The sequence below is a fragment of the Diadema setosum genome, chromosome 2 (assembly GCF_964275005.1).
Source record: "Diadema setosum chromosome 2, eeDiaSeto1, whole genome shotgun sequence".
Lineage (NCBI taxonomy): Eukaryota > Metazoa > Echinodermata > Echinoidea > Diadematoida > Diadematidae > Diadema > Diadema setosum.
This window is the reverse complement of record NC_092686.1, coordinates 12,391,033-12,407,134: the sequence shown is the minus strand read 5'-3', so window position 1 is coordinate 12,407,134 and position 16,102 is coordinate 12,391,033. Positions and strand designations below refer to the sequence as shown.

The 16,102-nt window shown below is 38.4% G+C and overlaps 1 protein-coding gene across 1 annotated transcript in view; it reads left to right on the top strand.

Moving 5' to 3' along the window:
• The window catches only part of LOC140238361 (leucine-rich repeat serine/threonine-protein kinase 2-like), a 76,374-nt gene that overhangs the window by 44,357 nt on the left and 15,915 nt on the right, over positions 1–16,102 (top strand). Inside the window, exons 9-19 of the mRNA XM_072318297.1 lie at positions 5,845–6,012; positions 7,047–7,145; positions 7,729–7,857; positions 8,955–9,062; positions 9,716–9,820; positions 10,529–10,630; positions 11,642–11,758; positions 12,337–12,515; positions 14,093–14,171; positions 14,801–14,988; positions 15,841–15,975. Of these exons, the coding sequence (XP_072174398.1) occupies positions 5,845–6,012; positions 7,047–7,145; positions 7,729–7,857; positions 8,955–9,062; positions 9,716–9,820; positions 10,529–10,630; positions 11,642–11,758; positions 12,337–12,515; positions 14,093–14,171; positions 14,801–14,988; positions 15,841–15,975 (1,409 nt within the window). The remainder of the gene's footprint in view (positions 1–5,844; positions 6,013–7,046; positions 7,146–7,728; positions 7,858–8,954; positions 9,063–9,715; positions 9,821–10,528; positions 10,631–11,641; positions 11,759–12,336; positions 12,516–14,092; positions 14,172–14,800; positions 14,989–15,840; positions 15,976–16,102) is intronic.

The window sequence follows — 16,102 nt, the reverse complement described above, 5'->3', positions numbered from 1 at the left end:
CTTCGCATCTGAGCGGCAGATCCAGTTTGACACAATATAGTCCATGGGCCAGGACCTGAAAAATGGGTTATTGGTACCACCTGAGGTGGCAAAAACTTTTTGGTGTTATTTTGTTTGTCGGATATATATGCTTATCAAGCTATAAATGATGGCATTTCCAAATGAGTACAACTTAGTCATATTAAATGAATTTTTAACCAATTTGGTCTCGATTTTATATCCCTACTCCTGAATCGAAACTAACCACTATACAAAGAAGAGCACTGTCTTCTGTATGTTCACATAATGTGTTTTGTTGTAAACGCGGTCTTTAGTCTTTATTCGAGGCAGCGAAGAGAATATCCAAAGGCTTATGATGTCCACATTCTTTATCTAGAACAATGTACCGTTATCATATCTAAAGTTTCTAATAAAAGGGATTATCTACACCGTTTTTATATATACTACCTTCTCAACAAATACATCAGTTAAAAAAAGAAAATCACTCTGTTCATTTACAATATTATTTATTAAAATGTATTGTAGTGTACCGGTACATTGTTGTTGCACTATCTTTCATTGTTGGATGCATGGAAATAAAGCGACATTGGAGTGGTATTAGTGTTTTCACCGTAGCGTTTTCACTGGAAAATGATAAATGATTTAAATATACGGTAAAATTCACGAGGAATAGATTTATTGTTGTTGCTGTTTTTAGATAAAGGGATATACACTGTATTATAAGCTTTGGATATTCCCTTCGCCGTCTTGAATAAAGACAAAGCGCTGTGGACATCATAACCTTTGGATATTACCTTCGCTGCCTTGAATAAAGACTAAGCGCATCACGTTTACAACAGAACACCTGTGAACATACAGAAGACAGTGCTCTTCTTTGTATAGCGGTTGGTCTCGATTCAGAAGTATAGGGATATAACAACGAGACCAAATTGGTTAAAAATTCATTTATTATGACTAAGCTACTCATTTGGAAATATTATCATAGCTTGATAAGCATATCTATGCCCGACAAACAAAATGACACCAACAAGGTTTTGCCACCTCACGTGGTACCAATATCTGGCCTGGCCCATGGACTAAATACTTCAAGTATTTTTGAGTGGCGGCTTCGAGCATGGTTTCAAAGCGAATAAGACTGTTGTGACTCCATTTTTCGAACCCTCTTGATCACACTGCCGGATGTGTGTGTGTGTGGGAAAGTGGGGGGGGGGAGGTACCCTTCTTTTATTGTTGTTATTGTTGTTTTTGTTGTTGTTGAGATCAGAGAAAATAAAAGAAAGAAACGGGAGCGGCCCTTTCTCAATGCATCCATCCCCCTCCCCCTCTTTCCAGAATTCAAGGATCTATCATTCCTAGATTTGTATGTTTGTAATTTACGATATTTATGTGTAAGCATGATGAAAAATAATCTTTTAAATTTATTTGAAACAATGTTTCGAAGAAATCATTCCATTTGCTATCATTTGAGAACTTTGCTGACTCGGAACACCATCATTTACAAGGCCAAAAATATTGAAACTCGATCCCAAACAATGGTAACAGCTGAGACTTTGAATTCTTCTAAGAATAAATGAAAATTATTCCTATTGAGATCTTACAACCGAATTATATTCGTTTCATCATAGGCCTAAATCATTTTTTAGATAAAATGATATGTCGAATAGAAGTCCTTAGATCTTTAAATGTTCCTTTTATTGTATCGCAAGGGTTCGACACTAACGATGACCCGGGGACATCCAAAACGCCCGCAGGGCCACAAAAAAAAAAAAAATTGAAAAAGATAAAAAAAAAAAAATAAAATAAAAAAATCGGATGTTTGCCTTTACTTTTGGAAATGAACAGCGGTAACAATCGATGCTAAAATAAATGTCAATTTGCTTGAAATTTTGGAAATGAATGACTATATATCATTCGACTCCGTGATACTAAAATGAATGTCGGATCTTCGCTCATACTTTGGAAATGAATAATGATAATGATATTCATCCGTATAATTGACGACAAAATAAATGCCGGGTGTTTGCTTCTACGTTCGAAAGTACATAAAAGTAACATTTAGCTCCGGAAGATGCTAAAGTAAAAGTCGAATGATCGCTTTGACGTTCGGAGATGAATAACAGCAACTCCGTACGATGATTATGTCGGATGCTTACTTTTACTTTCGATTGTAAATAGCAATAACATTCGGCTCTGGAAGATGCTGAAATAAATGTCAGACAATTGCTTTTATAAGTTTGGACGTGAATAGCAGTAATATTCTGCTCCATATGATGCTAAAATAACTGTCGAAAGTTTACTTTTAAATTTCGAAATGAATAATAGCTGTAGCATTTAGATGCGTTCGATGATAGGTTCGAAATGAATATTCAACTTCAATAAAAATTGATAAATGCCGGGTGTTGCTTTTGTTCTATACGTTTGAAAGTAAACATCAATACCACTCAGCTCCGGATATGCTAAAATATTTCATTTTCTTCCAAATTTGATCTCATGCCAGATGACATCTGTAGTTCATTATTCCGAAGTACATGAATGTATCGTATGAGGGTCCCATATCGTACAAGCTTGAATTGCTTTTTAGCGGGACCCTCCATTTCTATCCTCACATTCTGTGTACAGTCACAAGTACTTCGCATAACAAGATGCAGCATTATAGGCCTAGAATGTACATATCTTATAGCAATATCGCAAATCAAAATCAACTACTTCCTGTAAAACTGGATATTTTCGCGCGACTAACTTTTGCCGGGTCAGAAAAGTTCCGCGTGTTTTTATCCGCGCGGAATCAAGACATCACGCACAGGAACGTATAAATGGCAAGCAAAAATATTCGCGTGTCTTTTATATTCGCGCTAGGTCCTGGTTGCGCGAAATTCGCGAAAAAATGCACCGTGAAAATTTCCAGTTTTACAGCTGTAAAAGTGGATATTTCGCGCGATTAATTTTTCGCGCTTGGCCAGGTAAGAAGAGTTTTGCGTGGAGTTTTTAATTCCGCGGAATCGAGACATGACACACAAAAACATATGACAAGCAAAAATATTTGCGTTTTTTTTTTTTTTTTTTTTTTTTGCGCTAGTTTCTGGTTGCGCGAAATGCGCGAAAATTTCAACACCGCGGAAATTTCCACTTTTACAGAGTAACTTATCATAACACATACTTTCAACCTGTGATGTGGCCATCTGCGAGACATTGCGACGAACCATCCATCTTTTTGTGAAGATGATACCGTGCATATACAGTACTCATGTAATGTATAGTATGATAATAATTTACACGAAAAAAATCCAGCCATTTATTGAACTCACAAACACACGCACAATAACGCATACATTGTGATTTCACCCTACCAGTCTTTGGGCAACAGTGAAAAAGTTCGAAAGGAGACGTATTTTAAAAAAATGACTGCATGTACGTGAAAAAAAAAAGGACATGAATACTTGAACATTTTACATAGTGTATCACCAGTTTCGGATACCTAGACTGTACATAGTACACTCTGTATACTGTACAACAGATTTACTGTAGGGCCTTCGCAGTCAATGTCGTTCACTCACTCTCGTCAACAGCTTTCCAAGATGTAGGAGGCCCTGAAGATGTTTTTATTATTTTTTTTTATTATTATAATATAATTACTTCTTTTTTTCTTTTTTTCTTTTTTTTTTTTTTACATCAGGGATGGGAAAGTTATTTACACAGCCCTTAGTTCCCGATCCCATTTTGAAACAGTAGGTCATTTACAAACGGTCATATCACAGGTCAGATCCCACTGGCATCGCTCTGACGTTGGTACACGTATAATTGCACGCACGGGACTTCAGTATTTATTATTATTCACGATGATCAGTGCTGGGTAAGAAACCGATAATCTATTAAAAAATTGGTATAGTTTTAGCCCAAAAAATGGAAGCAAAGGAAGAAGAAGAAGAAAGAAAGATAGAATGAATGAATGACATGAACAGCACATCAACATTGTTTGATGCCGGAACATGCCAGCACATTACAGTACATGTACTTAGAAAACAAACACACCCATGTAAACACATACAGTACAATCTGTCACGCACTCTCTGTCTGTACTGTCGGCTGTGCAGCGCAGTATACTGCCTGCGTGCAATGTCACGATGGATAGACGAAACGCAAGCAACCAGCCGGCCAGGAACTACTCGCGTGCTCCAACTAGCCTGTAAACATGCCCATTCTACGCAGGCAGTGTATGCATCGTGATCGTGGTTAGATTAGTTTCACTGCTGATAAAAAGAACCAAGGAAGTAAGAAGAGAGACCCATCCTATTCCTACATCACTCCCAGTTGCAGCTACTGCTGCGATTGATGGTGGTGGCCGTGGTTGTGATATCACAGTAACAACAGAACCTGAACAGCGCTCTTTACCGCTGCGCATGCATTCATCGCATCATCGTGCATTGTTATTGGCTTCGCGATGGTCCGTGTACTCGTGTACATGGATGGTAGGCTTGCGCGCACGTGTGTGTTTCTGTGCTTCGTGTGGCCGTACACTGACTGTACTGTACACGTACTAGCCAGGGTGTGGGGAGGATGGGAGGGTGAAAAGCTGGTTCGGTGTGCGCCGTTAGGTTACGTTCTTCCGCGGTGGATTGTGCGGATGGCAGAGTGAGTGTAGCAGTAGCTGCCATACGATGGCGCTCTTCAGTATTTCAAAATGTGTGGATTGACCGTTAGATCGGTCATGGATCGGTCTAAAAAAACTCCTGAACTCGGTAAATGGTATGGCTACATTTTGCGTGTTTTAAATTACTTAACGTTAATTATACTGATTAAGACTTTCATATTGGTGATTTTAATCCTCAACACACACCCTGGAACTATCTTAAGCCCTAAAACGAAATCATACCAAAGGAGAACTGGCACTTTAACTGATTGTGTACTTTGAGTGCCAGTTGGCACTTACAACCACATAGCATTTTACATACTTTCCAAAATCCCTAACTCAGAAAGGGTTAATCAGTTATTATTATTATTATTATTATTATTATTTATTCGGCATTTGCAAAACAATACAAGTGATAACAGAGAAACAGAATAAACAAACAAAACACATGAAAACAAAGTGTCAGGCTTTCCCTGTTGAGCTTCCCGAAGGAGCCGGGTTGGAAAAAAGCAATCAAAATCACTATGACCCTTGGGCCTCTCCAACCAACTTAAGGAAGCACATCAGGGAGTTGTTGAACATAAAAGAAAGGAAATAATACAATTTGAATTAAGCGTGTACACCAGATGGATTTTTTTTTCTTCAAACAAGCTAAAAATATTTTGGCAAATGGGTATACATTCCACCCCCCGTAAAAAGTTAACAGCATCATTGAATTTCAAGATGAGGGATAGCAGTTTGCTCTTCTCTATTCTCTTTGCAGAATAAAAGCAGATTGTTTGATCTGCCTCTCAAATCGCCATCAACTTAAACTGTAAATTTCCTCATAGAACTGATGATTGAAGTTTCCAACCGCTGAGATGTGTGAAGTTTCGTTCTGTTCTTTTCCTCACATCGACTCATCAAGTGTGTAATGCTGATACCACCAGTGAGGAAGTTGCAATAATTTGACACCAATGTCAATCTTCACATACTCTGAGCAAACCACGACTTACATTGTACAATGTATATGAGTAACAAAAAAAAGAAAAAAAAGATAAACAAGAGGTCTGCTTCTTTACATTTAGATGGAGTTTTGACATCTGTATCAAGCATTTCAGTTTAAATCAAAATAGAGATAGATCACATTTATAGGAAGGTGTGATGTTTAACTTCACCATATCTTAAACCCCTTGATGAAAACCTTGTGATTTTCTTGTCCTCTTCAACTTCACCAGGTGACAGTCCTGAGACATCTCCAACATCCTAGTCTGGTCTCCATGGAGGGAGTGGGCATCAATCCCCGCATCCTGGTGATGGAGCTGGCCCCCCTCGGCTCCCTCAACACCCTCCTCAGCAACGGGCGCATCAAGAACCGCAGCCTCCAGCACCGCATCGCCATGCAGGTGAGCTTGAGTGGATTCGTGCCATGGTGATAACTTTGATACTGTAAAAGTGGAGATTTTCGCAGTGTTGAAATTTTCATCCGTTTCGCACCACCAGAAACTAGCACAAAAATAAAAGCAAGCAAATATTTTTGCTTGCCATATGTTCCTGTAGATGATGTCTTGATTCCGCAGAATTAAAAGCACACGAAATTCATCTTAGCTGGCCAAGTGCGAAAAATTACTTGTGTGAAAATATCCACTTTTACGTAGATGGATAATAGTCATTGGGGACATTGCCATTTTGCTTTTAGGAGATACAATGATGATGGTGATGATGGTGATGATGGTGATGGTGATGATGGTGATGATGGTGATGATGATGATGATGATGATGGTGATGATGGTGGTGATGGTGGTGGTGGTGGTGGTGGTGGTGGTGGTGGTGGTGGTGATGGTGGTGATGGTGGTGATGGTGGTGATGGTGGTGATGGTGGTGATGGTGGTGATGGTGGTGATGGTGGTGATGGTGATGATGGTGATGATGGTGATGATGATGATGATGATGATGATGATGATGATGATGATGGTGATGATGGTGGTGATGGTGGTGATGGTGATGATGGTGGTGATGGTGGTGATGATGGTGATGATGGTGATGATGATGATGATGATGTTGGCAATTGTGGTGATGATGATGATGATATTAATAATAATGATTATGATTATTATAGTGGGCATCAACATACATGTTGATACAAGGTTGCATTTTGTGCTACTTAAATACTAATTGCTTCTTGGACCCCATTTCATTTATTAAAAAAAAAATGCTTTGAGAGCAACTCCTACTGCAATGTTACAATGTGTACATGTAGGTGTCATGGTAATGACAAGAATACTGCTTCTTGATTGGCTAGTGCTACACTATGAGAAGCTGCCATTCTAGCAAGAATTGCCATCATAACATGTCTCATGAAATAAGACCCATAATGTGAAAAATGTTAGAAACTTGTGGTGTTTTGATGTTTTACTTCCATTTGTTTGCATTTGACCAGGTGGCAGAGGGACTAGCCTTTCTGCACAAGAACAGGATAGTGTACCGAGACCTGAAGCCTGACAATGTCCTCATCTTCTCTCTAGCTCTTGGAATGCTGGTAAGAGAATCTTGATTCTTCAGAAACTCTGCTAATGCAGTTACTTTGGGAGTTCATTGGCTCTTGAATAAATCATTGTTTCCCAAATTAGCATTGGGAAGTGTTCTTCAAATCTATTTTTTTCCCAGATGCACATTAAAATCTAACCCCCTGTAAAACAATGAAGACTTTATAATGCAAATAATTGCACAATGATAAAAATCATAGTTGAAGGAAAAAAAAAACCAGAAAACTTCCAAATACAAAATGAATTTATGAAAATTTTAGATATGTTCTCTGTTGCATTAAGTATGCAGGTCGTGCTATTTTCCTTGTGTCTTCTAGATTTAACAAAATAATGCCTAAATTTGTATTATCTTGTAAGCTAGACAAGCACTGTGATAAGATCTGATGCCAATGAATGTGATGAGTGAACCACATACACATGTACATACATGTATGCCTGCGATGAAAATACAAAATATTCCTGTATCTGATGCTGTATTTTCATACAAATCGCTGCTCATCCGCCATCTGTAGTATCATTAGGATATCTGTAGTGATATCTCCATTTTATTGTTCTTTCAATTTTCACTTTTTGCAGCAAAATGCCAAGATTTCAGACTATGGCATCTCCAGGTTTGCCACTCCCTATGGTCTGAAGTCATCCGAGGGCACGCCTGGTTACAGGGCACCGGAGGTCATCCGCGGCAACAGCAATTATAACACAGAGGTCAGCAAACTTTTTGAAGAATGATGTGTGACTTTGCACAACAACATTTCATGTTTTTCACATTTGCTGATTAACTTTAAAAAAAAATATTGAACTTAAAGGACAAGTTCACCTTCATAGACATGTGGGTTGAGTGAATGCAGCAATATTAGTGGAACACATACGTGAGAGTTTAAGGAAAATCGGACAATCCGTTCAAAAGTTATGAATTTTTGAAGTTTGTGCTCACTCGAGGCTGGATGAGAAGACTACTATAGCTTGTGATGTCACATGTGTACAACGATATAAAGAAAGAATGAAGAAAATTCAACATATTTTCACTTTTCTCGCATAACAAAAGAACACTTGACTTCTCTCTTTCAGAAGGCAGGAGGAATAATATTACCCTTAACATATGTCAGTAACAAGTCGAAGAAATGTGCACTTTCTTCAAAAAGTGAAGATTTGTGAAATTCTCTTTTTATTTTCTTTATATCGCTGTACGCATATGACATCATGCACTGTAGTAGTCTTCTCATCCAGCAGTGAATGCACAGATATTTTAAAAATTCATAACTTTTGAACGGATTGTCCGATTTCCCCAAATTTTCACTGATGTGTTCTACTAATATTGTTGCATTCACTCAATCCACATGTCTATGAAGGTGGACTTGTCCTTTAATATAACTTTTAAGCTGTTTATACATGAAAACATCCAAATGCTTATTCCACTCGTAGGTTTCTTTCTCATCTGTTTCTCACACTACATTGTGTATTTTCTTTTTTCTTGCATATCCGTTTCTCCGTTTCTCCATTGCTGTTTCTGCAGTTCAATATCTCTACTGTACTTTGCTTTTACCAACTCTGTTCTCATCTAATTTGCACAAGTCCATTGTACTATAGAGGTTAGTTTGTTTTGTTTTCTTGTCTGTCTTTAATTTCCCTTATCTGCTTGGCATTTACTGTTTGCTCTACATTTTGTTTCAAAGAGGAAAGTGGCAGAAAGATGGCAATACTGCCCTGCAAAGCATCCACACCTGATTTAGGCATTGCTTTGAATTAAGTTTTCTGTGAAAACACTCACTAGATCTTGATTCTTGCATTTTGTCTCCTGCCAGGTGGATATCTATTCCTTTGGCATTCTGCTCTATGAGTTGGTCATGGAGGGACACAAGCCATTTGAGGAGCTGGAATTTAGGACCGAGATCGACGAAGCAGTCATCAAGGTGAGACTTATCCTGTTTTGTCCTGATTTGTTTTGTCTCGTGTACGTCTTTGTTTCCTAGATCATTTGTGTGCATATGTGTGTGTGTGTGTGTGTGTATGTGTGCTTCTTTGTGCCCCTATTGCTCTAGTATCTTTTTTCTTTCATACATGTACATGTACTTTGAATTAATTGAGTGGCCCACATTTCTACAAGCTTGTCTTTTATGTTGGCCTCTCTTTTCCTATAACAAGATGGTTTTGAACCAATAGTGTAAAACAGGTTATGCATTTGCTCATTTTTCTCTTTCGCTTTCAAATATACGTTCATTTATTTTGTACTATATTGACTTTTTGTGATTGCTGTATGTAAAAGAATTTTGTGATACTGGAAATAAAATTTGATATTAATTTGATTTAATTTAATTGGGCTTTGCATGCATTGCAACTTGTTCTGTCAAAATTCAGGTGATTGTGGTTCTCCAAACTCTTTTATACTTTGTCGAGTGCTGTTGATGATGGCATTAGACTTGCTCCGTGCCATTGTCGGTCATTGTCCACCTTAAGCAATTTTAGTCAAACTTGAAGAAAGTGTGCAAGATTTAAGTGGTGAAGTGACTGTTAGATTGAAATGATGAATGGAAGTTTTGTTGATTGGTTTGTCTGTGCTGCATAGGGCCAACACCTACCTCCTATCTGTGGGAAGGGAGTTCCCCCCTGGCCCGACCTCCAAGAACTCATTGACCACTGCACTGAGCATGTCCCAGAGAGCAGGCCAACGGTGAGTCCTATGATCTTCGGAAAATCTTGGCTGTCCACAAGACTGTGAGAAGAAATTTGCTGATCCTTTGAACTTATTGCTATGCTAAAAGTATTTAGAAAATGTTATGACAACATATGATATACTGTACATACTGTGTACACGCTGTATATCACATGCAAAAATAAGTCACCAGGATTTCACTAGAAAGAGTGTAACATACAAAGTGTATTTATTATAGTGTCATATTTGTTTGCAATTCTGGAATTGAAATACATTATCAAGTCTCTGTAGTTCTGAAACAAAACATAACTTTCTCTGAAAAAAAAATGGTATAAAATATTTATGATAGCAAGAACAAGTCATTCATATTTGTAGCATCCTATTGTTTACTGCTTCAAAGATAATAAAATCGTTTGTTATGATTCAGTTTGATGTTTCTCATATATGTAACTTGAAATGTGTGCTGTGTGAATAAAGTCTTTGTGTTTTTAATAAAACCTTCACTTTCTCTTCACAAAAGATAGCTTTTAATATTTCCAAGAAAAATAATGAGTTACAGCCTCTATGTACCTGTACATGTACATGTACATACTTACAGTTGTTTTGCAAAGATTCAGTTCAATATATTTGACTTGACCTATGTACTTGTCGAGTGACAATGAATTTGAATGATCACATATGAAGGCTGTGATCTTTTTTTAACCCCTCCCCCCATATCCCCTGCAGTCTCAGGAGGCCTTTGAGAGACTGAGTTCAGCTGAGATGTTATGTCTCAAACATGTCTTTCCACTCCTCAACGGCATCAACGTTGAGTGCCAGGCAGTCAGGGTGGGTCATCATATCATTGTTTAGTCTCTGTAAACTCCAGATCCCATGATTATTTTCATTATCATCATCGTCGTCGTCATTATCATGACGACGACAATGATGACGATGATGATGAAGATAATGATGATGGTGACAATGATGATGACAATGGCAATGACGATGGTGACGATAATGATGACGATGGCGATGATGGTGACGATATTGACGATGTTGATGATGATAACAATGATGAGGATGATGATGATGACAACGATGGCGATGATGATGATAATGATGATGATGCTGATTGTCACTTTTTCCATAATCGTAGTGCACTTTTGTGCTTGATCATTTAATGAAATTGTCGTAGATTACACTTCTCTGCGTGCTGCTAAAAATCCAGTGATTTCAAGAGTTGGTTATGGATAAAACAATAATAATGAGCCTGTATTCATATACATCGGATTGTATTAGAGGAGATTATGTAGTTTTAAATATTGACAACAATGTAAGTGTGGAACACTGTTTTCAGCACAAATATCAAATGAATAGTGTCATGTGAACAAGAATCTACCCAAGACTTGGCTCCAAAGATAAGAGAGAGCTAGAAAGTATACAGAAAACTTTCATCAGTTGGGAAAATATACTGTAAAGCAAGATATTTTTGTGACATGAAATTTTTGCGAATTGGAGACGACAGCCTTTTCCACGGCATGAAGTTTTCGCGAATTGCTACTAGCATCCAATGTATATAGTGTAGACAAGAACTTTCACGTACATTTTAATTTCACAAATCCTGGCTCTCGCGAAAAATCACGAATTTAAAATGTGCACAAACATTTCCAGTTTTACAGTATATCACAACAAAATTCTGTACAAAATTTTGTTTACAAGCTGATGCATCAATGTTTGAAGTTCTGACCAGAAGGTATCTTGATTTGTTGCTGTTGTTGTTTGCACAGTAAATCAGTATTGTTTGTGCCTGTGATGTTATTCACATTTTGTGTGTCTCTTTTCGATCCGGGTCCTCAGTACTGTCAGAAGGATGATGAGGAGAGAACTGAGATCTGGCTGGCGGGAGGTGAGAAGAATTCCACCATGTTTTCCTGGTTCCTCCTCAATGGCATTGAGCAGGATGCTGCTGTGCAGGTAGGTGAAGATAGAAGCACAGTCTCTCTTACCAATGCAGCAACCACTCTTGATTGCTAATTCTGCACATACATGTACATGTGTACGTACATATGCAAGACCATACACAAGAAACTTTCTGCAGGGGGCCAGAATTATGTCCCGTGTGCCCTACAAACAAAATTGTTGCAATTCTAAGATAATATGTTTATTTCAAGTATAGAATTGTTTGATTTGTGAAAGATAATCTTTTGTCGGATAGATATTCATATACATGTAATCACTCTGTTTTCACATTTCTGTTACATCTTTAAAAATGTACATGTGGTATTTGTCCCACAAAAAGGCATGCTTCAACCAACTGACCCTGCTTCCCATGTGTACAGCCCTGTATTTATGCAATACTGTGTAGTTGGTAAAAGTGAACTCTTCCTATGCAATTGCTGCAAGAGGGCAGTTGTAGTTTATACAAGTAACTCTTTGTTTAGGAGACCCGACATGGGATAACAAATTGCTCTCAAGAACCCCATCATCAGTGTAAAAGTTTCAACACCATTATTTCCTTTTCCCTCCATACATGTATCTTGTCTCTCTCCCAGGGCATGGTGATTCAGAAGGGGCGGGCCCTCTGCATGGTTGCCGTGGGACCCAACACCATGATCGTGGGCACCCAATCATGTGAGCTGTGTGTGATTGATGTCACATCCTGCCCCTACCAGGTCAGGCACTCCATACCGCAGCTAGCAGATGCAGTGCTCTGCCTGTCATGGCAAGCCAAGTAAGTACAGTGATCAGTGTCAATGTGTTAAGTGTTTAAAAGTAGATTACTGTTTGTTTGTTTTTTTCATTAGCTTGATGACAATACATATTTTTTTTCCTTCTTTTATTTAGCATGTCATGCTGTGCTTTGCATGTGATGGTAAGCCTCGGACATCGATCAATAAAATGTGTAAGAAGTTCCTGAAAATGTGCTTTGCCTTTCAAGCAAGGCTAAGGGGTGCAACAAGTGTAATTTGTAGAGTGTTCAAAACCAAGCTTTACCTATCATGGCAAGCCAAGTGATTACACAGCTGAGTGCGATTGTTACATGTTAGAAATCATGCTTTGTCTATAATGCCAGCTGAATGAGTGTAGTAGTGTAATGTGTAAAGTGTTAGAAACCAAGCTTTGCTCATCAAGGCAAGCCAAGTGAGTATATTGCTGAGTGTAATTTGTAAGATGTCGCAAACCTTGCTTTGTCTTCCACAGCAATCAAAGTAGATTTGTTGACATGAGTGTACTCTGCAAAGTACTAGAACCTGTTCAGGTAAAGGATGCATATTTATCCAGATCTCAAGATTGCTATTAATCACAGTAAAGTGTATGCTTTATACCTAGTGACATTAGGAATATGTAAGAGATTTAGTCATAATTTAATTGTGATGCTCAAAGCAGTGTTAGTATATTATGTTATCTCCATCAGTGAAACCAAGACCATGTACATTGTAAACCTGTACTGCACTCACTCTTCTATCAAACTAGCTAGCACTCAAGCGTCGCTACCTCTGAATGGTTCACACATGCTCTATCCCACATCAGTTAACATTTAGATCTCTACTGTGTGTCACCCTGGTCCATAAGGATATTTTGGATGTAGGGTTTCATCAGAGAAACCAGCCATGTCAGGATTTGATCCAAAGACGCTTTAATAAGACACGAAAGTGCACGCTAGTCCTGTACAAAACAAATGTACAGCGCGCGGTCCTCATGCGTATTATGCACATCACCTGAGACGCGCTGCCTTGACGCTTGATAAACAGCAGCAGCAGCTTCAGGGACAGCGCGTCTCAGGTGATGTGTGTCTTTGCCTGAGACTGTCTTTGAAGATGTTGTTGTTGTTTATCAAGCGTTTTGATTGTGAGATCATGTTGTTGCCAAATTTTTACCTCCACGAAATAATCCTTATTACTCTAAAGTCTCGTTCTTCAAAATAATCCACCTAATCGAAAAAAAGCTACAACTATAATTTTTAAATCTTTTTAAGATAATAAGAATAACACTACCTTTGGGAATGAATGATGTTCCTAGGTGTACTGAGTTTGTACTTAGCTCTCTTTTGTATCGTCATGTAGGGTAGCCATTTTGTGTCCATTTCTATCGCGCGCCTTCGTATCTTGTTATTTATTATCTTTGATTTGATCCCTGGACTCTGATTGGTAGGATGGTTGATGATCCTTAACCCTTTGTGTGCTTTGAGTGCTGATTGGCCCAGTAAATCCCAAAGCATTGCACACACTGTCCAAAGTCCCTGACATAAAAAAGGTTAAGTCCTCAACAAATCCACACACATTCTTTGTGTTTCATCTTCATCCACAGGAGGAGGGACGAGGGTAAGGTGTTTGCTGGACTGGCAAACGGGACGATTGCCGTCTTTCCTGCCAAGAAACTCAGAACGGTGAGTGTCACCGAACGACCTGCTGGAAGAAATTTCAGAAACATCAATATATAACTCCTTACAAACCCTTTGTCTTTTACAGTCATACACGGTTGTACATGATATACATGTACATTGTGCCACATTATCATTTCTGAGCAACGACCGACCAATTTGATATAGTAGTTTGCTACTATTGGCTAGTGCCCAGCTGTTGTCATGGGAAGTGCTACTATTGCTTTTGATAATTTGAAGTCTCAGAGACCCTTGTTACTTTCTATAGGTGTAGCACCAAAAATATTCAAGATGTCTCTGCATTTAAGAATGTCAGAGTGATGATTTGCTTTTGTAAATAAAAATACATGTTGTTGAAGGACATGCAGATGAAACGATTAATTTTCATGTATTATACAGCTATAGGAATTTAGCATGTCATCATCTAGAAGTTATTATAAAATTTTGCATATTATGTTGTTGATTAGCCGGCATGCATATAACACGCTCAAATGCACAAATGAGAAAGAAAATCTAGACTTACGAAAGAGTATAAAGCAGAGAGATAGAGTATGTTATAATTGTTGCAAATATAATTATATTTTGTTCAATGTTTGTTTGTTTTTTTAAATTCTTGCTGTTTGTTTGTGTGTCAGGACAAGGACTGCCGGCCAGAGCAGATCATTGATGTCGGGACACCCCACGAACCGGTCAAGTGCTCGTACCTGACCAACAGCCGGCTGTGGGTTGGCGTGGGGGACAGGGTCATGTCCCTGACCCTTAAACAGCTCAAGAAAGACACCCAGCTTGCGCACAGCCAGCCCGAGACAACCAAGGACCCACGGTAACCAAGCGAAAAAAGGGTCAAAATAATTTGTAACTGACAGTTGCACATGAACGTATGGTATGGCATTGCCAATACAAATTGGCAGGAGAGATGCTGTGTTTTGCAGTTAATGTGTTGCAGTTCATAATATTATCATTATCATTATTGATTTTGCTGTTTTTGGTGTCGTTACTATTATTATTACTACTACTACACTCCTACTATTATTACTCTTATCTTTTCATGCTTATTGTGAGAATCTTTTGGCTGTCATCTGACAGAATTGCATCTGTATCAGGTGAAAAAAATAATCAAAAAGAAAAGAATACTAGATGATGGTTCAATTTGTGAATTCCATAATTTTTTTAACTTTGTCATTAAAATTTTAGGAAGTATTGGTCATCAGACTTGTAGAGTTTTTGTCTTAATGGCTCTACTTCAGAATTCACTTCAAGATATTCCAACTCGATTCTAGCTCACTGTCCTTTGCAGTTTTTCAAAATGATGGCTTAGAAAAGATACCCTTGTCGTTGGACAGTATTGTCAAAGGGATTTAGGGAGGGACAGTGAGTGAGATTGGTGTGTCCAGTCTTTTTTTTTTCTGTGTGGATCATGATGTGTCCAGTTGAATGACCATGAATTGTATGAGAAAAGTTGACCAATGATTTACAGTCAAATGCAATTGTACGACTGTTCATGTACTAGCATTAACACTTAGGTGAATTGTTTGAATTCATAGATACTGCATAATGATGATATTAATCATAAACTTCTAATGGAGATGGATTTCATACACGTGAAAGTCCAGGTTAGATTGTATTTCTTTCCAATTATCTTTCTTGTCGTGCTGTACAATGGAATGACCAACAGGAGGCTTGGTTTGGTGAAGAGCGTCGCCCTGGACAAGTTCCTTTGGCTGTGTCGCCGCAACAGCAGCGAGATTGAGGTGTGGGACACTGGCAAACAGAAGCTGCGCTCCACCATTGACATCAAGCAGCTACTTTCGTGAGTCCAGTTTTATTCAGTTTGTCTCTTTGTTTGTTTGTTTGTTTGTTTGTTTGTTTGTTTGGGGGGTGCAGGATATTTCAAGCACTTATCTGGATACTTGTTCTGCTAGTTATGGAGCAGTGCC